The 22245-nt window shown below is 39.3% G+C and overlaps 1 protein-coding gene across 6 annotated transcripts in view; it reads left to right on the plus strand.

The window, feature by feature from the left end:
* The window catches only part of CHD7 (chromodomain helicase DNA binding protein 7), a 132153-nt gene extending 112832 nt beyond the window's left edge, over positions 1-19321 (plus strand). For 4 of the 6 annotated variants that reach the window (XM_065053626.1, XM_065053625.1, XM_065053629.1 and 1 more), the window contains 20 exons: positions 578-757; positions 1046-1156; positions 1248-1453; positions 2396-2595; positions 3197-3356; positions 6440-6529; positions 7192-7295; positions 8669-8798; positions 9079-9151; positions 9370-9424; positions 10116-10344; positions 10513-10721; positions 10861-11538; positions 11947-12107; positions 13745-13972; positions 14206-14649; positions 15243-15464; positions 15887-16027; positions 16539-16643; positions 17426-19321. In XM_065053626.1, the coding sequence (XP_064909698.1) occupies positions 578-757; positions 1046-1156; positions 1248-1453; positions 2396-2595; positions 3197-3356; positions 6440-6529; positions 7192-7295; positions 8669-8798; positions 9079-9151; positions 9370-9424; positions 10116-10344; positions 10513-10721; positions 10861-11538; positions 11947-12107; positions 13745-13972; positions 14206-14649; positions 15243-15464; positions 15887-16027; positions 16539-16643; positions 17426-18379 (4680 nt within the window). In that variant the 3' untranslated portion in view covers positions 18380-19321. The remainder of the gene's footprint in view (positions 1-577; positions 758-1045; positions 1157-1247; positions 1454-2395; positions 2596-3196; positions 3357-6439; positions 6530-7191; positions 7296-8668; positions 8799-9078; positions 9152-9369; positions 9425-10115; positions 10345-10512; positions 10722-10860; positions 11539-11946; positions 12108-13744; positions 13973-14205; positions 14650-15242; positions 15465-15886; positions 16028-16538; positions 16644-17425) is intronic. The other 2 variants (XM_065053630.1, XM_065053631.1) reach the window with 2 other exon arrangements.
* Positions 19322-22245: the final 2924 nt, after the last annotated feature.

Below are 22245 nucleotides of genomic sequence, written 5' to 3' on the forward strand. Positions count from 1 at the left end.
TAATTCAGGGCAAGGCTACATGAGCTGACTGGCTCAGCCTTATCTAATGGCTCACCTGTTGCCAAAAGAGGGCAGGTGGAGTCATGTTCCCTCAATCCTCATTCATTCTCATAATTCCACCCTTTACATTATCTTGATCCTGGCACTTTTGGGAGTTCTTCTAGTCAGCTTTTTCTGGTGTAGCCTTTTTGCTTTGGACTTTTTTTGCTTTAGCTTTCTGTCGGGTTAGTAAGATAAATCTGCTCCCAGGAGGAGTTTAGCAGTCATCAAAGGTAAAGGGATTCAGTGACAATGAATTATTAAATCGTTTAAACCACTTGTATAACTTCAGCCTAAGAGTTTTGTTGTTCATATTCTTCTTTTAAGGGCGACTTCAGCATGAATGTTTAATTGACCAACACCACCTTACCTTAGAGTTTCAGTTCCTGAAATGCTAAATAAGAGGACAATCAGCCTGATTTTGCTGTCAGATGTACACATTGGCTGTTGTAAAAAAAAAAAAAACACACAACAAAAAACAAAACAACAAACAAACAAACAAGCAAAAAACCTAAAACCCCTCTCTTACATATTACAGGTGCAACAGCTTTCTAAGAAAGAAATAGAAGATCTTCTTCGAAAGGGGGCATATGGTGCTCTCATGGATGAGGAAGATGAAGGGTCTAAGTTTTGTGAAGAGGATATTGATCAGATTCTCTTAAGGCGTACACACACAATTACTATTGAATCTGAAGGAAAAGGCTCAACATTTGCAAAGGTGTGCATTGACATTCAGAGGAAAATTAATAAAATGTGACCAGGATAGATGCAAGTAGTATTAATTTGCCTTCTGTGTCAATTGAACTTTTCAATATACTTGTCTCATGTATTTTCCTTACAAATGTTGGGATATCTGTATTTCTAGTCATGGTAGTTGACGGGCTTACCTTTCTTTCTTGAAACTACCACTTCATAAAGTCCTAAGTATTGTGTTTACCAGCAAAAACAGGTACTTTTTTGTGGCATGCAGTTAAGAAACCAATGCATGTGTTTTCACATTTACTAGGCTAGTTTTGTTGCATCTGGGAACAGGACAGACATTTCCTTGGATGACCCTAATTTTTGGCAGAAGTGGGCAAAGAAGGCTGAGCTTGATATTGACGCTTTAAACGGAAGGGTAAGAGCTTTATGGTAGTTCTTATTACAATTAAATAGAAGGTTTTTTTTTTCCCCTGTCCTAAATTTCTACATTTTCACTTTCATTTTAGAATAACTTAGTTATTGATACACCGAGAGTAAGAAAACAAACCAGACTCTACAGTGCAGTCAAAGAGGATGAACTGATGGAGTTCTCAGACCTGGAAAGTGATTCTGAAGAAAGGCCTAGCACAAAGCCCCGTAGGCCTCAGGACAAATCCCAGGGTTATGCAAGAAGTGAATGTTTCAGGGTGGAGAAGAACTTACTGGTTTATGGGTAAGGATATACAAATTAAATATACTGATTGCAGCTAAAGAACTGAAAATACAGGGATGATAGTAAATAAATCATCTTTCTCTTGGACATGTTCATGTAATTTCTTACTGTAAACCTTTACCTCATTATGCTGTATACATGCCGGTGAGATTTTAAGTTACTGTATATATACATTGCTTATATACATGTTATTTAGCTTAAAGTATCTCAGTGTCTCATAGATGGCTGTGAGCTCACTGGTAAGATATGCAGTTTTGTGATGACAGTACACTTGTTTCTGGTTTCTCATAGCATAAAGAATTCCTGAGTTATCAAGGTTTAATCTCTCTTTTCTAAGTGTTGTGGAGAATAGCAAAGTGTATTTGTGAAGAATAATGTGACTGTGAAATCAACAGTAGATCTAGAGATTTTCGACATAGATTCTGGTATTTCAGCACCACTTAAATTCAGCTGTTTGATACTTCTTTCCCCATTGGCTTAACCAATTTGAATTTTATATCTGTGCAAGCAAGTAGCTATGTTTGACTGCTTACCTGGTGGGCTTCAGAATCTTTATTTTAGGGAGTTGCATACGACAGTTGCTAATAATGGATTTCAGGATCAAAATAAGAGTGATACCCCAAATCCCATGATTGTAGGAATTGGTTACATTTCCTATTCGTAGCTTACTGAGACCATTAGAGTTAAACATGTGTACTTTATTATTCTGAGTGTAGTTCAAGTGCAGCTTTACGAGCAGTGAACTTATTGCCTGTTCTGTTAAATAAACATTCTTAACTCTTTGGTGCTGGAGGTTAGATTCCCTGACGTAATGTGCAAATGCAAAATACATTAGTGCTAACACAGGAGGTCCCAACTTGCTTGGTACCAGGAGGTAAACTGAAAGTCTCAAATTAAAATACCAGTGCCCTGGCCATTGTATTGAGCATATTTTTCTTATAGCTGGGGTAGATGGACCGACATCCTCTCACATGGGCGCTATAAACGTCAGCTAACGGAACAAGATGTGGAAACCATCTGCCGGACTATCCTGGTGTATTGTCTTAATCATTACAAAGGGGATGAAAATATCAAAAGTTTCATCTGGGATCTGATCACTCCAACTGCAGATGGGCAAACTCGAGCTTTGGTTAATCATTCCGGTACGTCTACCACAATCAAATAATGATGCTAGTAAATAGGAAAGAATTGCTTCAGTCATGCTATGTATTTAGTTTAAACTATAGCTATTCTGACACGTCGTTGGATCTTGTCAGATTTTATGAGTAAGGTGGGCTTTGACTTGGTCCGTACTTAAAGGGGAAGTCTCCCTCAGACACTTTGTAGGATGCAACATTCTTTCCCTTAAATCAGTTTTGAAAAACTATTCTAGCATAATTTTTAAGTGGCACCTACTGCTGGAGTCAATCTCCTTTCAAATTGCTATAAATCAGAAGCGTGTTTCCTTATGGCCATTCAGATTTGTGAGAATTTTTGCAAGAAATATTTATGTAACACCATTTTCTGGCTAGCGCTCTGAATTTTTGAAATCTCCACAACTACATTTGCATGAAAGTTTGGGTTGATTTTTGTTATTTGCAGTTCTCTGTACTGAATTATGTTGCCATTCAGTTTTTGGTGGGTGTGTTGCACACAAAGGAATTAATATAGCAGTGATACTTAGCTTTAAACACGTTTGCAATGCAGTTTGTGGTGAGAGCTTTTCCATTCAGATTGTGTAAGAAATACTGGGGTTTTCTGTAGGTCTGTCTGCACCAGTGCCCAGAGGGAGGAAAGGCAAGAAAGTAAAAGCCCAGAGTTCACAGCCAATGCTGCAAGACGCCGATTGGCTCGCAACCTGTAACCCAGATGTATTATTTCAAGAAGACAGCTATAGGAAACATCTCAAACATCACTGTAATAAGTAAGTATTAATAAATATTTCATTTAGAGGTTTTGTAGGTTTTTTGTGGTTTTTCTTTTTTTTTTTTTTTTTTTTTTCACTACGTGCTTTTGAAAAGTTCACAACTTAAATTTGTATGTTTTTAATAGAACAGAAGGCCATTTAATAGGATGTAAAGGCCATTATTACTTTTTAATTTGAGAATAATCATATTAACAGATAACTGGCTGCTTCTATAAGCTCTTCATGACTGATCAGCACTTAAAACACAGTTCTGATGAAAATCATTTTCTACTTAACTGTATAAAAATGGAATCAGATAAGGTTATTCTTTTTACCATTTAAAGAAAAGACTATATCTCTACACTGTCTGTCTCTCTTGACAATTGGCTATCCTTAACAAAGCTGTTTGTTTCTTACCCTTCTTGTGGGGTCTCTCAGGCTGATTTCCTTAGAGTTCTGTTCCTTAGATGTTAGATATCCAGTTCTTAGTTTCAGAATTTCATGTGGTAGTTCACCTGTGTGTGGGTGTATCTCTTCATTCTTTTTCTCACTTCCTCTCTTGCTCTCCACATTATACAGAGTATTTCTTCTTTTCTCCTTTGTTTGAGATAAAATATCTCACAGAGTTCTCTTACCTAAATCAGTGCCCTGATTTGATTTTTGAAATTCTAAACATGTTACTAAACTGAAAACCTTTGGGGATAAAGATAATTGTATTTTGATTTGAATGTTACATTGTTTTATTGTTGCATGAATGTCTCTTTAAGAGCCTCTCTTGCATTCTTTTAGCTTTTGTTTTGTGATATCTTAGTTATTTTTGTGTCACCTTCCTTTAACAGTGCCCTTGTTCTCCATCTTAGTTTTGCTTACCATATTCTTCATTACAGACACCGAACCTAACCTTAGTCCCAAAACTATCTTGTTTGGGGGCTGGGGGAAGTTTTCTGCTTTTTGGATTTGGGGGATTTTGGTTTGTTTTGGTTTTAAATTTATTTTCTGCGTTGTTTATATACACCAAGTAGATGTAACACAGTGTTACTGAAAGGTGGTCATTCTTTTTGTGATTTTAATATTATTGTGTCTTACTGTTTATTGGAAATAAATTATTGATCTGAAAAGTACCTGTGGCCTGTCAATAGGTGGTGTGATGTGAAGGAGGAAAGGCATTTAAGGGGTTTATTAGCTCGTTTCCAGATGTTAACCAAGATTAATTCTCAGCTGATGAAGAGAGATACTTATGGAATTACGTGAGCAAGTGCACATCCAAATAAACTGCTTCCTCATTTTTTCTAAACTGTTAGTTCAATTTCTTATTACATTTCACTTGCTCCTAAAGTAATTAAATTCTTTCCTGTAACATTATTTTCATCTCCCAGGTAACATGTCTTCATTACTTGTTACATCAGTTTGCAGATCAGACTTAAATTCATTTTTAAAATATTGTTTCTGTAATAGTACAGTAGAACAATTAGAAGGATCGGGAAGACAAACGTGCAAGAATGTTTTCAATTGCTATCTTCTTCGTTCATTTCCCAGATCCCCCAGGACTAAGTGAATTGTAAAAGCAACATGTTTAGTAAAATCAGGTAAAATCAGAGGTGGAAGCCAATTAATAGTCTCAGTAATTTCCTTGAAAAGGTAACAGTAGCAGTTGGTTTTATAAGAGCTGTCGTCCTGTCCTTATGTAATATGTATGCTGTTTTAATTCATAGGACTCCTGAAAGGTGCAAAGAGCCTCTAATTTTTGGTTGATGATGTGTTGTTTTTTTTCCTGCTCCTCTTCTGTGGCTTGATGTAACAGCTGTTATTGGTTAATATGAAGATGACAGAGACCCTCAACAGCTTATTTACGTAGCCACACAGGGAGAAGGGACACCTTACTGGTCCCAGTTATCATGCATACAAAAAGAAGCATGTCTGACATGTTTTGAATTGTAGACATGACCTTCATTCAAATCCCTGCTCTTCTGAGGTTTGCTCAAATAACACACGTAAAACCGGGTCTTGCTCTGGTTACATCAGATCTCTAGTGAGGAGCTCTCAAAAACCGGTGGTGGTCTAAATTTTTCATGTGAGCGGGTGATCAGATTACTGCCGCCCTGGTCACCCTTGCTGTTCAGGAGCAGCAGCAATTCAACAGTTGCTGTGATGGATTTGGGGACAGTGAGAGGGCAGACTGAGTAATCTTCATTTTAGCTGGTACTGGTTTTTACTTCGTGAACTAGGCAGCAGGGGGTGCCCTGAATTGGGTAAACATAGGAGAGCAGAATTATTTTCAGGTAGATACTTCTTCTGCAGAGATGACCTCTTTTCTAGTCTCCTTGAAAAGCCAGACTCTGCCGTTCTCCCTCCTGCCAGCTTCAGCACTTGCCAGCGCTTCCAAAAATGACTGTGGTATTGCAGAGATGGGGAAAAATAAACATGGGCAATGAAGATTTTGCACTTCCTTGTAGCAGTAAGGTTGTGCACAAGTAAAATTAAACAGCAGTTTGAACTTTAAAGAGTAAAAATAGTTAATATCTCCCAAGGGAAGTGGGGGATTATTTTTCACCCCCCATTCTCAGAAGCAAAAAGTTGTATAATCTGAAAAACCTGACATTCCATATTGAGGGTTTATTGTTAGGTAGTAAAACCAGATTTTATATCTCGTTTATTCCTACAACTTCTGATGTGCTTCCAAAAATGGTATTAAGGCAGCAGCTGAGGAAATTTTATGAGATAATGAAGCAGAACAGTTACTGAAAGCCATCTGCTCAGTTGTTTACAAACTTGCTTCAATACTTCAGAGGCAGTGGTAGAGTACGTGTCTAAACTTCACAAGCTGCGCTAGGTAGAACTAAATGAAATGCGTCGGGGCCGGGCTGAGCTGGGTCCCTCTCTGCGCAGTGTAAGCGGTTGCCAGGCAGGCCTGTTGGAAGCCAGCAGAAAGCACCACACAGAGGTGATTATGTGCCACCATCTGTCACGCTTCAAGCCTACCATACAGCATGGCTAATCAGCCTTGGCAGGATGATGGATGAACAGCAGCAGCTGCCAAAAGCCACTGTTGGCAAACAGTCCTGAAGTTAAGAACTTTTTCCCCCCTCTGCCTTCCTCTCCAGGGTCCTGCTGCGTGTCCGCATGCTCTACTATCTACGACAAGAAGTTATAGGGGACCAAGCAGACAAGATCTTAGAGGGTGCTGACTCAAGGTTAGTGCAAGTGCAGGTTTATTTTTTTGCTTTATGACACTGGCTTGTATAAAGTACACCCACTATTATAATGCAGAATTTAAAGGTTGTTACACTTTACCTCTTAAATGTCCATTCTCAAGCAGCCTCATTATTTTGTCGAGAGCTGTGGGTAATTTTGTTTGGGGAGGGAACGGTGTGGAAAACAACAGAAGCAGATTTTTCAGTTCCGCTAATATTGAAGGGTTATTCTGTCTCAATTTAAAAATTAAAATATGCTAGGCCTTAAATGAATCGTATTTGGATAACTGTTGTCGTTCCACTCCCCAAATAGCCTAGTGTTGTGGTTGTATTTTTGTTTTGGTTCTTTGTTTGTGTGTGTTTGTTTTGTGGGTTTTTTTGTGTGTGTGGGACAAGTTTGGTTTTGTTGTGGTCTGGTTTTTTTGTTGGTTTTGGTGTGTGGTTTGGTTTTGGGGTGTGTTTTTTGGTTTTGTTTTGTTTTGTTTTTAACTATTGTAATTTTTTTCCAGACATTTGAATTTCTGTGTTGGATTTTTGTTTGTTTCCCCCTTTTCCCTGCCTCTCCCCGTTTATGTTTATGAAATAGCGTGCACTGTGGTTTGGCTTTTTTTTTAAGCCTTTGTAGAATAATACCTTTAATGTAAATAATGCTGTATTTACAGTGAAATAGATGTATGGATACCTGAGCCATTCCATGCTGAAGTTCCTGCAGACTGGTGGGATAAGGAGGCAGATAAATCCCTTCTAATTGGAGTATTCAAACACGGTAAGTGATGTCTCACTCTGAACAAAACTCAGTTGTAAAGCTTTCTGTGTGTGGGACTGTTCAGTCATAATATTAACAAGTATTGTTCCAAAGAACTGTTGGCTTGTATCTCCCGTTTTTTTCTTGCCTGCATTAAAAACCTAATATGAGCTGTAAATATCAGATGCTGTTTTTAAATGTTTGCAGAACATTTGAGAAAAAAACATTACTTTCTTGGCTGTAAATAAAACAGAACCATATTTGTTTAAATAATAGCCAAATAGTAAGATAGATCTCCATAAACTTTGCTTCCAGCACTGCTTCACTTGCTAACTCTGCCAACCAGTGTCAAAGTGGACGGTGGGCTTAACCTCTGCTATTAATCTGTACAAGTGCCTCCTGGGCTTTGTTCCAAGCAATATTTCACAAATGTCAGTGTTGAGAACTCCCGGTTCCCTTGAGTGGGATGCAGCCTTGTTAACTTTGAAAGGCTGGGGATGCAGAGCTGGCATGATATATACAGTGAGCGATTCCTGATTATAATCCCAATTCTCTAGAGGTCGCAGAGGTATTCTCAACAGCCCAGCCTGACTAAAGGGGAGAATGATGGCTTATAAAACCTTTCATGATTACAGTTTGGCTTGAGGCTCTACAGCAGTTAGGAGCAGTGTGTTGTAGTACAAATCCTAATTGAATTGTGCTGTTCTGCCTATGTACAGCAGCTCTGTTTGTGGGCTCAGCTGAGGCAAGTCTAGTCTAAAAATCATTTTCCTGCAGTGCACTGTTGGGATCTGCCATTTTCCATCTAGTCAACTTGGGCAGTAAAAAAGCAAACAGCAGTTTGAAAACCATAGAGGGAACAGTGTCATCTTACTGACATGCATCATCCTAAACCTAATAAGACAGGTTCGTTGGCCTTACGTATAACCCATGTATGCAGCATTTTTGCAGCCTACATCGAGGGTTCCAGCAGGGCTGGAGCTATACATAATGCGTATCTGTGTGTGTGCGTTTCCATTCACATCTGTGTTTTTCCAGTAGAGAGTGTTGAATGTGGAGAACCACTGTGAAAGCCATATAGAAAACTTAAGTTTTTCACTTGTGCGAGGTTTTTACTTTACCTTATAAAGACATTACATTGAACGCTTTCTTTCAGTATCTACTATTTGTTAATGTTATTGATGTGAAAATGTTTCTGTGCTGATGGAATTCACCAATATGAAAAATTTCATTACATGAATGAAATGATTGTTTTCAGCACGGTGACAGCTCCTTTGTTTTATTTCAAAATAAATTAAGCCAGAAAATTGTACTTCTGCTGCCTAAACGTATTATATTCACAGTTGTCTATAGCTTTTTATTTTGTTTTAAATTGTCTCCCACTCTGCATGCAGGTTATGAAAAGTACAATTCTATGAGAGCTGATCCAACGCTGTGCTTCCTGGAACGGGTTGGCATGCCTGATGCAAAGGCCATAGCTGCTGAACAGAGAGGGACAGACATGTTAGCAGATGGCGGTGATGGGTAAGGGGGACATGAGAAAATTAATAAACTTTATCAGCACTGTATATGTTGGCATGAGTTCATATGTCATATTTTGCTTACATCTTGCCTGAGGATCTGAAGTGATCGTATGATGTAAAAAGTACCTAGAACTGTTTACACAGTCGGGCATGAAATATAAATGTGTAAGTTGGTATACCATACTGATGGCTTTTGTAGCTTTTTGCTTTTGTGCATAAAATCAGCCCTTTCTCAAAAAAAGATACGATTCTTGAAAATATTTTTTTTAAATATTTTATAGTGGTGAATTTGACAGAGAGGATGAAGATCCGGAATATAAGCCAACCAGAACTCCTTTCAAGGACGAAATTGATGTAAGAACTTCAACTTTCTCTCATTATGAATATATATAATTAAGCTGATTCTCTGTGTTTATCTTAATATGCAGTTCTTAACTTTGAGAGCTATCAGATAAACACACCTTACAAAGATTGTTTGCTGCTCTGTTTGAGAGATGACATATATTTTTCTCCTGAAATGATAGCATATGGTCAACACTGAAAACTAAAATAACTTCTGTCTTCTCCCCAAGGAATTTGCAAACTCACCTCCAGAGGACAAAGAGGAATCCATAGAAATACACCCAAGTAAGACTATAGGAAAGAAATTGAAAAGGCAAAAATGTTTATATTACCCTGTGAGGGGATATGTTGTGTTTTGGGAAAATGTGGTAAACTTTTTACTGCCAGTTGTCTTCATGCTTCACATCTTTCAAAACAATTATTTATTGTGTTTGAATAATCCACATTATGGCTTTCTGGGTTTCTAATCACATAGCAGAAATTGTGATGATAAAGACCGGATGTTGCATAATGCAGCCATTGATGTTTTTGCTGAGATAATCTTGGAAGTTATAGATACGTTGTTTTCTCAGCATGCAGAAAAATTGCCAAGTTTAAGTGAGAATAAAGTGGGAAATCATAAGCATGTGTGTTTCCTCAGAGGCAGAACGATCTTCTTAGCAATATATTTAAAGATGCATTGCATTAATTTAAATACTTACAGCATTCATAACGTTTGCATTCATAACATGGAATAATAATGCTTGATTATTATCTCTAAACACTTTACAAGCATTTCTGAGTTCTTAGAGTAGGATGGTTTCATTCTATTTTTTATTTCCTAGCAATGTAGTTAGCCTGCTTCTAATTTGTTATGCACCAATATTAATGAGGCATATGTTCTTATCAGATAAAACATGAATCCAGTTCTAGCCGTAAAAACTTCAAAACTTTTAGTGGTGGTTTTGGAATGCACAAGTACTTCTCTATTCTCTAGACAAGCACAGTGAGAGCAACACCGAGTTAGGCCAACTCTACTGGCCCAACACTTCAACCCTGACTACCCGTCTGCGCCGCCTCATTACTGCCTATCAGCGCAGCTATAAAAGGCAACAAATGAGGCAAGAGGCACTAATGAAGACTGACCGCAGGAGACGTCGGCCTCGGGAAGAAGTGAGGGCACTAGAAGCAGAAAGGGAAGCTATAATAACTGAAAAACGACAAAAGTGAGTTTCTCAGTGATATCTTTCTTTAAATCTCATTTGAGCTTGTGTGTCACCAGTACTGCCCTTCTGTTTTAAAAGAATAAACGAAGGGGGCTTGGGGGCATCCAAACTATGTTTGTACTCTCATTCATTCAGTGGCCTCACTTCTTTTGCTTCTTCCTTGACTAGATGGACGAGAAGAGAAGAAGCTGATTTTTATCGTGTCGTGTCTACTTTTGGAGTTATTTTTGATCCTGTAAAACATCAATTTGACTGGAATCAATTCAGAGCATTTGCCAGGCTTGATAAAAAGTCCGACGAAAGCTTGGAAAAGTATTTTAATGGCTTTGTGAATATGTGTAGACGAGTGTGCCGAATGCCAGTCAAACCAGATGATGGTGAGTTTGAACTGACTGTAGGAATCAACATGACTGTTATGAGACAGTGGGACTGTTGAAACTTCATGCCCAGGTGTAATGATTCAAAATAGGTGTACATTTAATTGATGTTAAACAGTACAAATTGTTGTCATTGCAGAACCGCCTGATCTTTCCACGATGATCGAACCCATCACAGAAGAGCGTGCTTCTAGAACTTTATATCGCATAGAACTGTTGCGGAAAATTCGTGAGCAGGTTCTGCATCACCCGCAGTTGGGGGAGAGGCTAAAGCTTTGCCAGCCAAGCTTGGACCTGCCAGAGTGGTGGGAGTGTGGTAAACATGACAAAGACTTGCTGATTGGTGCTGCTAAACATGGGGTCAGTAGGACAGATTATCACATTCTGAATGATCCTGAACTCTCTTTTCTTGAGGCTCACAAAAACTTTGCTCAAAACAGAGGGGCAGGTAATGCAAATACTGTCTCTTCTGTAAACCCTCTGGGTGCTGGCTGCAGTCAAACACCACCTATTGTACCATCCACACCAGTACAAGAAGAAAAGACAACAGAACAGACGGAGTCTAAAGTTGAAGGGTCTGAAAATCCAGCAGCCAAAGAAAAGTCTGATATCAAAGAGGAGACAGATATTGCAGATAAGGACACTAAACCGGACTGTGATGCTGAGGCTGAGCCTGGCTCTGTTAAATGTGAATTGAAAGACATAGAAATGAGTACAGATGTAGACCCAAAATCTATTTCTGAGAAAGGCTCAGAAGAAGACGAAGAGGAGAAACTGGATGATGATGATAAATCAGAAGAATCCTCCCAACCTGAAGGTAATGTGTTGGTCAGACCAGTTCCGTGTGCTTAGCATGAGCTCCACAGCTGTTGTAACTTGTGCCAGCTGGTGAGTGGCACACACAGAGCCATTGTGGAGCTCAGGATGGGCTACATGTAGCAGCTCCTTTACCCTGACGTGTATCAGGTGGCTTGATAAGCTTTCATAAAAACCATCCAGCATCAGCAGGGTATTCCCCCACAAGGGATGGGCTCTAAAATAGCTTACTGAGCCAGTAAGCACAGTCTCTGTGTCAAATTCAGAAGGCTCTGCTGTAGTAATTGCTGAACAAAGACCTGAGTTAAAAATGTTGCATCAAGCTGGGTTGTCTTAACCTATGTAGATGGGTTGATATTGGGTGGTTGGGAACTTTTGTAGTTAATGCCTGGTTATGGTTGTTATTCAGCAGGAGCAGTTTCTCAGGGTAAGAATTTTGATGAAGAAAGCAATGCCTCTATGAGTACCGCGAGGGATGAAACACGCGATGGATTCTACATGGAAGATGGGGATCCCTCAGTGGTTCAGCTGCTTCATGAGAGAACATTTGCCTTCTCTTTCTGGCCTAAGGTTGGTTAGGGGTAGAATGGCATGTCTTGGTCAGTGCAGATGAAATATGGGAAAATTGTTGGCAAAATAACAGCGAGCTTTGGATGATTCTGCACTTATAGTGGGCAAGGGAGTCTTTTCTGTGAATGATTTGTGGAATAGCATTTTATTCTTCAGTTTCATACAAATTAACGGAGGAAATGAAAGGAATTGCTTTACTGTAAATAGTGTTATTTGGTAAAACAACAAACTGCTGACAGACATGAGTTCCTATAGGCTCCATAACTGTATGTCAGCAGAGTCACACCTCTGTTCATGGAAGCAAACTTAGATTTTTGAATTCTGGATTTCATCTGCAGAGCCATCTGCAGTGTTAAGAGCAGAGATTTTGTAAGATCACCTTTTTACTTTGGGGTGAGGAGATTGTAGAGAAGAGTATTGGTGACCTACATGATCTAAGCCATTATGTAATGTTGACAGATGTAATTGTATTAAGGTGTCCTGCAAACATAAGCAGCAGTTTTAGATATAGGATAAAGCTGTATCTTATTTTGATAACAATGCGTAAAGTTACCTAATATAAAATGTTTTTAAAAGTATGAAACCGTAACCTCGTAATAAATCCATACATAATTTAGTACTCTCCTTTGTAGAAAGGGTAGAAACAGAAATAAAGTAGTAATAGTCTTAAGCTTACTAATCACCATAACAGGGCCATCTGGTTTGGGATGTGGGGGGGCAGGGAAGGGGGATCTTGCTCTTAATAGGCTTATTCCTGGGGAAAGCAAGCAGTCTGTTGCAGCTGCTGAGATTTGCTAGTGGCTTTTGCACTGTTCTGCTGTTCAGGAAGCTAACTGATGCTCATATTCCCTAACCAGCAGTATTTACCATGGTTCTGAAGTTTCTACTACTTCAGGCAGGCTAGCATAGAATGTGCTTGAATACTGAAGTGGAAGAAGTCAGATGATACTCATCTTCTTTGCTTTCAGTATGTGCTTTGGAAACGTGGACTAAAATCTTATTCCAGTCATAGCGTAAAACAAAAAATCCCTCATCTGTACAGGTTCAGCATAAGTAGACTAATAAACATAATTAGAGATTTTTAGCGTACACGCTTCAGTGAAATTTGAAGTGATAATGGGTGTGGAATGAAAATTGACATTCATTAGATGTCCCTAGGTTGGTGCCCAATTCATAATGTTGAACTTTATTAATAGTGACGCTAATGAGGATCCACTTCCTAGGACAGAATTGCAGATCCAGCCTCTTGGATCTCAGGAACTGCAGCTTTAAGATACTGATGGCATATGTTTTGATTTTCCCTTCCTAACTGTTGATTTTGCTAACTACTGAAGTTTTGCAGTGTAAAGCAATATTGAGTTTCTGTTAAATTTGTCACTTAGTACATTTTTGTATAGAAAACTTGGTCTGTCTTCCTCCTTCCCCTCAATATAAATGCAGCTTTTAAATTCTAGTGATGTTTTATTCTATTGTGTATTAGCTTGTCATAAGGTGATCAGTTTATCCTGAGCTGCAAGAATAGTTCTTTGTGAATGGATTTCTGAAGCTTTGGAAGCTGGACTGCATAATTATACTCATTTGAGTTTAAAAGGCGACCTTCACACTGACGGTTCACTATGTATTTTTCCTTTATGCAGGACCGAGTAATGATCAACCGATTAGACAACATCTGTGAAGCAGTGCTGAAAGGGAAGTGGCCAGTAAATAGGCGCCAGATGTTTGATTTCCAGGGGCTCATACCTGGATATACTCCGACAGCTGTGGACAGCCCTCTACAGAAAAGGAGCTTTGCAGAGCTCTCCATGGTTGGTCAAGCCAGTGTCAGTGGCAGTGAAGATATCACTGCTTCTCCTCAATTATCAAAGGCAAGGCTGCATCTTTCTATTCCTTTTATCGAACGTTTTATCGTTGTGTACTTATTTTGTATAACAGAAAAAAATAAGAAATAGCATTTCTTTAAAATAGGAGAAATAGAGAAATTTTTCCTTGTAATAAAATGAAGGCTTTGTTTTCAGAGTTATATGTTTGGACTTTTATTTTAAACACAGCACAGCAAACAGAGCTTTGCTAATGTTTGGAAATGCTTGTTTTTCATTAGGAAGATGCACTCAATTTATCGGTTCCACGTCAGAGGAGGAGGAGACGAAGAAAGATTGAAATTGAGGCTGAGAGAGCTGCCAAGAGAAGAAATCTTATGGAAATGGTTGCCCAGTTACGTGAGTCTCAGGTGGTCTCAGAAAATGGACAAGAAAAGGTTGTAGATTTATCAAAGGCCTCACGAGAGGCAACAAGTTCTACCTCAAATTTTTCATCTGTTACTTCAAAGTTTATCTTGCCTAATGTCTCCACACCCGTGTCGGATGCCTTTAAAACTCAAATGGAGCTGCTGCAAGCAGGTCTTTCACGCACACCCACAAGGCATCTACTAAATGGCTCTTTAATAGATGGAGAACCGCCAATGAAGAGGAGGAGAGGAAGGAGGAAAAATGTAGAAGGGCTTGATCTGTTATTTATGAGCAACAAACGGACGTCATTGACTGTAGTAAGACAGCAACCTTTTTGTCTCATGTTTGTTTTTCTGTGTCTAGTACTTTCTGAATGTGAGTTTAAAGTGGTGTTACACTCTCCCTAATAGTAATGCACACTTTTTACCCATCCAGCTTTTTCTTTATGTTTATAGCTGTTATTTCTTTTTGAACCAAACAAAATGTTGTTCATATTGTTCATATCAAGTTTTTACTCCAGCAAATTGTGGCTGATTTTTAAGCAGCTTGTCCTTTTAAAAAGACAAAAAGACTTTTTTTTTTTTACAAAACATAATGCATTTATAACATACATATTAAGGCTTAACTACATCTTTCTTACTGTGTAGAAGAGGGAAAGTCTTGGGCCATTAGCTGGAAAGGCCCAAAAAGTGCTCTGTCTTCAGCTGTATGTCCTTTAATGGTCAAGGATGCTAAATTTACGTAATTCCCTAACATAACAGTATTGCTTTACATAGAAAGAATATTTAAACCCCATTAACTCTTGCATATGCAAAATCTCCTTAACTATTTAGCTTCAGTTCCTAAAATTATTTCTCTGAGGTAGCTGTTCCCTTAAAGTGAGAATTAATACTGACGTTAATGTTTTCAGGAGGATGCAGAAGTGACCAAAGCTTTTGAAGAAGATATGGAAGCCCTACCAGCAAGGAACATTCCATCTCCTGGTCAACTGGACCCAGACACTCGCATCCCTGTAATCAATCTAGAGGATGGGACCAGGCTGGTGGGAGAGGATGCTCCTAAAAACAAGGATTTAGTTGAATGGCTTAAATTGCATCCTACTTACACTGTAGATATGCCGAGTTATGTACCAGTAAGTATGTGATTCTAAAAGTGTCATGGTATTATACTAATACTTATGTTAGTTTTACAGACATCAGAATTATTTTCTTCACATGGGGCTTAGTCATTAGATTTTGTAGCTATTGGTTTTCAGTAGACGTGTTATCTTGAGACACATTTACTTTAGTATCTGTAAGCACCCGATGGCACCAGAGTGTATGGGTTGCTTTTCCCTTCTTAATATTTGTATATAGCAATGTGTTAAAACAGTGCTGACATCAGGTTCTGTGGAATTCCTTCATCAGATTAAAAAAACAGATTTTTCTGAGATAATCTGAGGGCAAAGTAATTGGCCCCTTCTTAAAATTCTTGTGAGAAGGGGTTCCATGATTGGTGATTTTTGTCAAGAAAATGAAAAACTAAAAAGAAATACATTTCTCTTTTTTTTTCCAGAAGAGTGCAGATGTGCTGTTTTCCCCATTTCAGAAGCCGAAACAAAAACGACACAGATGTCGAAACCCTAATAAACTGGATATAAACACCTTGACGGGAGAAGAAAGGGTACCTGTTGTAAATAAGCGAAATGGAAAGAAGGTAAAAATGAAGTTAGTTCAGTGGAAGTCTTCAATAATGTCTTTGCCCATGAAAAGCACGTTTTCTGTTCCAGGCATTGTTTTGAAAAGCTCGATAATTTGGCACTGTCAGTTGTTCTTACTGGAATGTACCACCAAGTTCCTTTAGTTCCTTCTTTGCTCTTCTGATATGTTCATATTAACCACTTGAGTAAATACTTTTTGAAACTATTTGGCACATTTTTCTCCTTATAATGAAATACGAATGAATATGAATACTAATTACAGCCTTAAAATGAAATACAAATTTCATTACAAGCCCTGCCTAAGCTGCAGCATTTTACTATATTTTTTAAAACATGATCTTCTCCATTCTAGTATCATTAGATGGTTTCAGTGTAGTTTTCCACGGTCTGAACTGGAAGTCTTTACTGCCATCCTTCAGAGATGGAAGTGCACAGATAGAAAATGTCCCTATAAATAGTTGGTTGGTTGGTTGGTTTTTAAATTATTGACCTTGTCTTTTGCATTAGATGGGTGGAGCTATGGCCCCTCCAATGAAGGACTTGCCAAGATGGCTGGAAGAAAATCCTGAATTTGCTGTTGCTCCAGATTGGACTGACATTGTTAAACAGTCTGTAAGTGAAACTTTCATTCTATGCTTTACTGTAGATTATAGCACGGAAAAGTAGAAGGCTGTGTAAGTTGATTATTAAGTCTTTATCTCAGAGCTGGTTTTGGGCTGAGGAAATTGTGGTGTCTGGATGGGAGTTACCCAGTGTGGCGGGTGGTGATAGGCGGCTGCTGCAGAATGGGATTGAAGTACACTCGAAAAATCAGCTACAGTAACGCAGCCTTCAGCATTTGTTTTGCCTTCTTTTCTTCTTATAAGCAAAAATCCTTTATAGACACAGGTATTCATACATTAGGAACTATTAAGAAAATATTTGTCATATGACAAATAGAATTCATCATCTTGGTAATAGGCAGCATAAAAGGATTGGGTTTTCTGCCTTTTATTTTGCAGCATTTGTTTGAAAATAAAGGTTATGATTCTGCAAATTCTCATTTTAATAAAATATCACTATACTGAAGTTCAGTATGAAGTACAAAGGTGTATATATAGTCATAACTGCAGTATATCAGGGTGGTTTTTTTTAAATGAAGCTATGGAGTTTCAGCATATGGTGGTTTACTGTTGTGTTTAAAGAGTCTATGACTTTGCTTTCTTCAGTTTTTCTTACATGTTTGTTGCCATTCACTGCAGTAGCTAGCTAGCCACAATTTGCCAGAGCTGAAAAACAAACTGCTTTTGGACTATGCTGAAATCCCCTCCGTTTCTTCCATTGTCATCAGTTCACTGCTGAAAGCTCAAAAGCTAATCGAGAATAAAGCTTGTTTTTTCGCATCCCCTTTTCAGGGTTTTGTTCCAGAGTCCATGTTTGACCGTCTTCTCACTGGACCTGTTGTGAGGGAGGAAGGAGCAAGCAGAAGAGGAAGAAGGCCAAAAAGTGAAATTGCCAAAGCAGCTGCAGCAGCTGCTGCTGTAGCATCAACTTCGGGAATCAACCCACTACTAATGAACAGTCTGTTTGCTGGAATGGACCTCACAAGCCTCCAGAACCTACAGAACCTGCAGTCTCTCCAGCTCGCAGGCCTCATGGGCTTCCCGCCAGGGCTCGCAACAGCTGCTGCAGCTGGGGGGGATGCTAAAAATCCGGCTGCCATGTTGCCTCTGATGTTGCCAGGGATGGCAGGATTGCCCAATATGTTTGGACTAAGCGGACTGTTGAATAACCCAATAACGGCTACTACTGGAAATGCCACTACTGCTTCCGGTCAAGGAGAGACTGAGGATGGCGCTTCAAAAACTGAAGAGAAGAAAAATGAGAATGAAGAGGAGAACAAAGACTCTGAGAAAAGCACAGACACTGTTTCTGCTACTGACTCTGCGAATGGATCTGTCAGTGCTGCTACTGCGGCGACTACCGCCACTGCCACCACTACCACCAACACCAACACTGGATTGCCCACAAACCCTCTGGCCTTCAATCCTTTCCTGCTGTCTACCATGGCTCCTGGCCTCTTCTATCCATCTATGTTTCTACCTCCAGGACTGGGAGGATTGACTCTGCCCGGTTTCCCAGCACTAGCAGGACTTCAGAACGCAGTGGGCTCCACTGAAGAGAAGGCTACTGACAAAACTGAAGGAGCTGCCTTTAAAGATGAAGAAAATCTCGAAGGCAGCGATGCAGAGGAGAGCCTTGATAAAACTGCAGATTCCTCCGTTTTAGAAGACGAAATAGCACAGGGTGAAGAATTAGACTCACTTGATGGGGGGGAAGAAATAGAAAACAATGAAAATGGTGAATAACCAGTACCAGTTACAGTTAAAGTGTTTTAAACTTTTGACAAGTGGTAGTCCTACTGTTTACACTCACAGTTAATGTCCATACTTAGTTTTTATAAGCTGTTCTGTAACATAGTGTAGCAAAAAAAAAAAAAAGTTCAAGTCATGTTATACAGATGTGTCAAAAGGTATCTTGGTCATTAAGTATTGTGCAGTGCATTATTTATTATCCCTAGGAGAGATGAAATTTGAGAGGTGATCATGTCTTTTTAAGGAAATTGACATAATGCTCTGCTTTTTTTTTTCGTTTGGTACCATTGGTATTATGAATTAAGCAGCAATTTGTAATCAAGTGGCACTAATAGAAGGAAGTGCGGCTTAAAGGAAGGATGAAGTTATATATTTAATTTTATTTTTTTTTTTTTTTTTTTGCTGTGAAGGTCAAGATGAAATTTACCATACATATCGTACTTGCGCTTCATTTTGACTGTATGGGAGTTCACCCGCTCACATGCGCGCACACACCCACACACACACTCTCTCTCTGACAATCTTCATGATAGTGTGAATGTCTCTGTCTTGAGACACAGCAATAATAAGGCAGCTGTTGAATGTGAAGAGTACCTTTTGGAAATTAACCCGCGGAGAAGGTTCTTACAGGATAAAGCTACAGTTTAATCGTCTCGTGATCTTGTAATGCACTGGTATAAACAAAAAGAAAAAAATCAGGTACCTTTTTTAAATTAAAGGACTTTGTTACTTTAGCCACAAAGCTAAACAGCATTACCTCAACTCTAAACTAGCCTTGAAGTTTACAGACATGACTTTGTAAATGTATTGTTTTTCTTTGTTGTGATGTCTTTTTATTTTTTTTTTTCTTTGGAAACTGCTATCATGTAAGATAAGATGTAAATTGCTGCCAACTGTAGTAATGATGCTTTTAATAAAAGTGACCCATGATATGCAGAGATGTAATTATAGAATGTAGTGTTTAGGGACATCACAATTGGTGTTCACTTTCTCTATTTGCATTGTGGCTCTTTTATAGCATTTTTCTGCTATATTCTTTATAGGTTAGTGGCTGTAAATGCCGAACTGATTGTCTTCGAGGGACTAGGCAGGAGGAGAAACCTTGAATTACCTTCATATTTTCCACTCTGTGTAACTCTACAGAAATACACACTAAAACCCCTACATTACTCCTTCAAAGGGGCATGAGAGACTGAGAATACTTTAAAATGTGTTCAGCATGTGATAATGTGGTACACTAAAGAACAAAAGGGCAAAAGAAAAATGAGGCTTTAATAGGCACAATATCTAGGTCATTTATCCTTGGTTAATGGGTAGAAAAACACAATGCTGTAGTGACAGCAAGGGATACAAAGGCTCTGTGGTATCCTGTAGGCCAGAGCTTGTGATGCCAGAAACCGCTGTGTCAAACAACCTACATGAAACTAAAACTGACCCACTTTTCATAAAAAACAGTGTCTCTTCTGGAGAGCTACCGATTTGTACCCTTTTGTGACCTTTTGATATTGGAGATAATGTACCGCTGGAGAACTTCTGTTTTCACAGTGTTGTCACCTTGACACACACATACACAACCATCTTGAGAGTGAGGATAAAAGGTTAGATTTTCAGTGGAGTACATGAAAAATTAGCTTTTTGAGTAGCCAGCTGTGGGTGGACCCCCATCTTAGGACTAATATTATCTGTGCTTTTGGAATGCTGGAGCACTGCAAACCTTGCTCTCGAGTCCACTGCAAATTGTCACAAGAGCTCAAATGGACATGTGTTGCAAGGCCAAAATTTGGTCCTGAGGGGGACGTGTGAAAAGGGATGCACTTTGCCTGCAAAGAATGTTTCGTGAACGATGAAAGTAGATGAGAAATGAAGGCTTAGGAAGCAAATTTTGTGTGAATGAATCACAGGCACGCACTGTTGAATAGATGTCGGGATGTCTTGTACTGCCACTTAAATAGATCCTATGGAGTTAATGAAGGTCAGGAAGGATTTTCCCCACCATGTACATCACTGAGCGGTTGATGAGGTGTGTTTTTCCTGCCTCTTTCTAAAACATCACACGTACACCGTGACAAAAGTGAGAGGCTGACAGCCAAGGTACGCTAACTTAAGCAGGGGTGTTACATACTCTGTTGAATTAATTTGAGCTGTTATTTAAGCCATTTAAATGCCTCGTGTCTCAGAGGTTTTCTTCTTTCGCTTTAGAATTTGCACTGTAAAAGTTGGTGGATGCTTCCCGTTGTGTGTATTCCACATACTGGTACCAAATAGCCTTTTCTTTTTAAATTCAGTTTTATAATTCCCAGCAAAGATTTACACAGACTAATGATACCCCTTGGGAGGGCCCTTTTTAATTGGCAAGACTAGAAATTATATTGTTAAATGCCACACTAACCCCCTTTCTTCTCCTGACCACTTTCCTCTGTCGAAATGAGAGGGACATTCCGGTAACCATTTTTTTTGCCATGGGAGCCACCAAGTCATGGCATAGGGTGTCCAAGTGACAATAAAGTGACTCTTACCCCTATTACAAGTGTTCCCCCATGATGGTGTAACTGATCTGCCTTTCCTAATGAAAGGAAAAACAAAACTGGAGAACTGTCGCAGTGGAATGAATGCTGTGGTGATGGGGGAGCCTCTGTGCTGTGACTGGGCTTTCCAAACAGCCTTGCATCCTAGAAACCAAATGGACTGCTCATGTGTTGGAAAGAAGGTGACATACGATTTTGGGAAGGGATATGGGCCCCTGGTATGAAAAATGAAGTGGGGGGATTGCCATCTAATGTCCAAGAAATGTATTACATGAAAATATGAAGGTTTTTCTTTTATTTGAGACAGACTTTTAACATATTAATTATTGCAAAGATGGAGTTTTAAAGTGTGTCTAAATGAATAAAAGCTTATGTGAGTAAGATGCTTAGATCAGATGCTATTCTGCACTTGATTCACATCTGGAGCAGCCTTTTGCCACCAGCCAGTTTTTGCTGGACCTCCTAATGGTGGCAGAAACGTTAATGAGGTTGTCGAGGAACAGAAGTGACTTTATTTGTTGCTTTCCAGAAGCATCTGTGTCACAAAGTGCAGCAATGCTCCGCATACGAACACAGCCCTCTCTGTGTGCGTGGTGCGCAGTCCTGCCAAGGGAAACAACAAAACAACAACAAATCTTGGGCTACTCAAGACATAACCTCTTTTTTTTTAAGAACTGGACTGTAGAGAACCAGTCATGAGTATTGAAAATTCTCACTGATGAAATAGCAGACAAACCACTAAACTCATCCCAAGCATCTTCTGTCAACTTCAGTCTCTTATTTCATAGCTATGTCAAATGCCAAAGTGCACTGCTTATTGGAATAACGCACGCTGTTTCTGTTGAGGACCTTTGCTTTTTAGTGCAGCAAAGTAACCACTTTTTCATTTTAGAGAGGCTTAAGATTTGGGTCAGGGGGGTGATAATTGTTTGTGTTCCTTGTATTAAGCTTCCCATTGAGTTTTGTGTCACATATAAAATTGCTTGGGATGTTTAGGGCTCCTGTTGCTCTGCACCACGCGTTTTGGCTACCTCTGCGTCCTTGATGTCAGGGCTGGGGGTCTGGTAATGTCAGGACATTTGGGGGCTCTCGGTCCTGCTGCTTCCAGACTCTTCCCTGGGGGCCTGAAAGGTGCCGCCCCATGGATGTTTTCTGTCTCTTCTCAATGGGACAGTGCACTGGTGGCTGGTTTTGCTGCAGTGCTGTGTTAATAACGTGTTGTAACCCTCTTTGGCTTCAAGTGATGATGCCTTGGAGAGACCTGAAGTTGGCTTCTTACACTGAGAGATGATGTTTCAGGGATCCATTCTAATCACTAGCTTGAGTCAGCTGTTG

Source organism: Columba livia, chromosome 2, assembly GCF_036013475.1.
Source record: "Columba livia isolate bColLiv1 breed racing homer chromosome 2, bColLiv1.pat.W.v2, whole genome shotgun sequence".
In the NCBI taxonomy this organism is placed as follows: Eukaryota; Metazoa; Chordata; class Aves; order Columbiformes; family Columbidae; genus Columba; species Columba livia.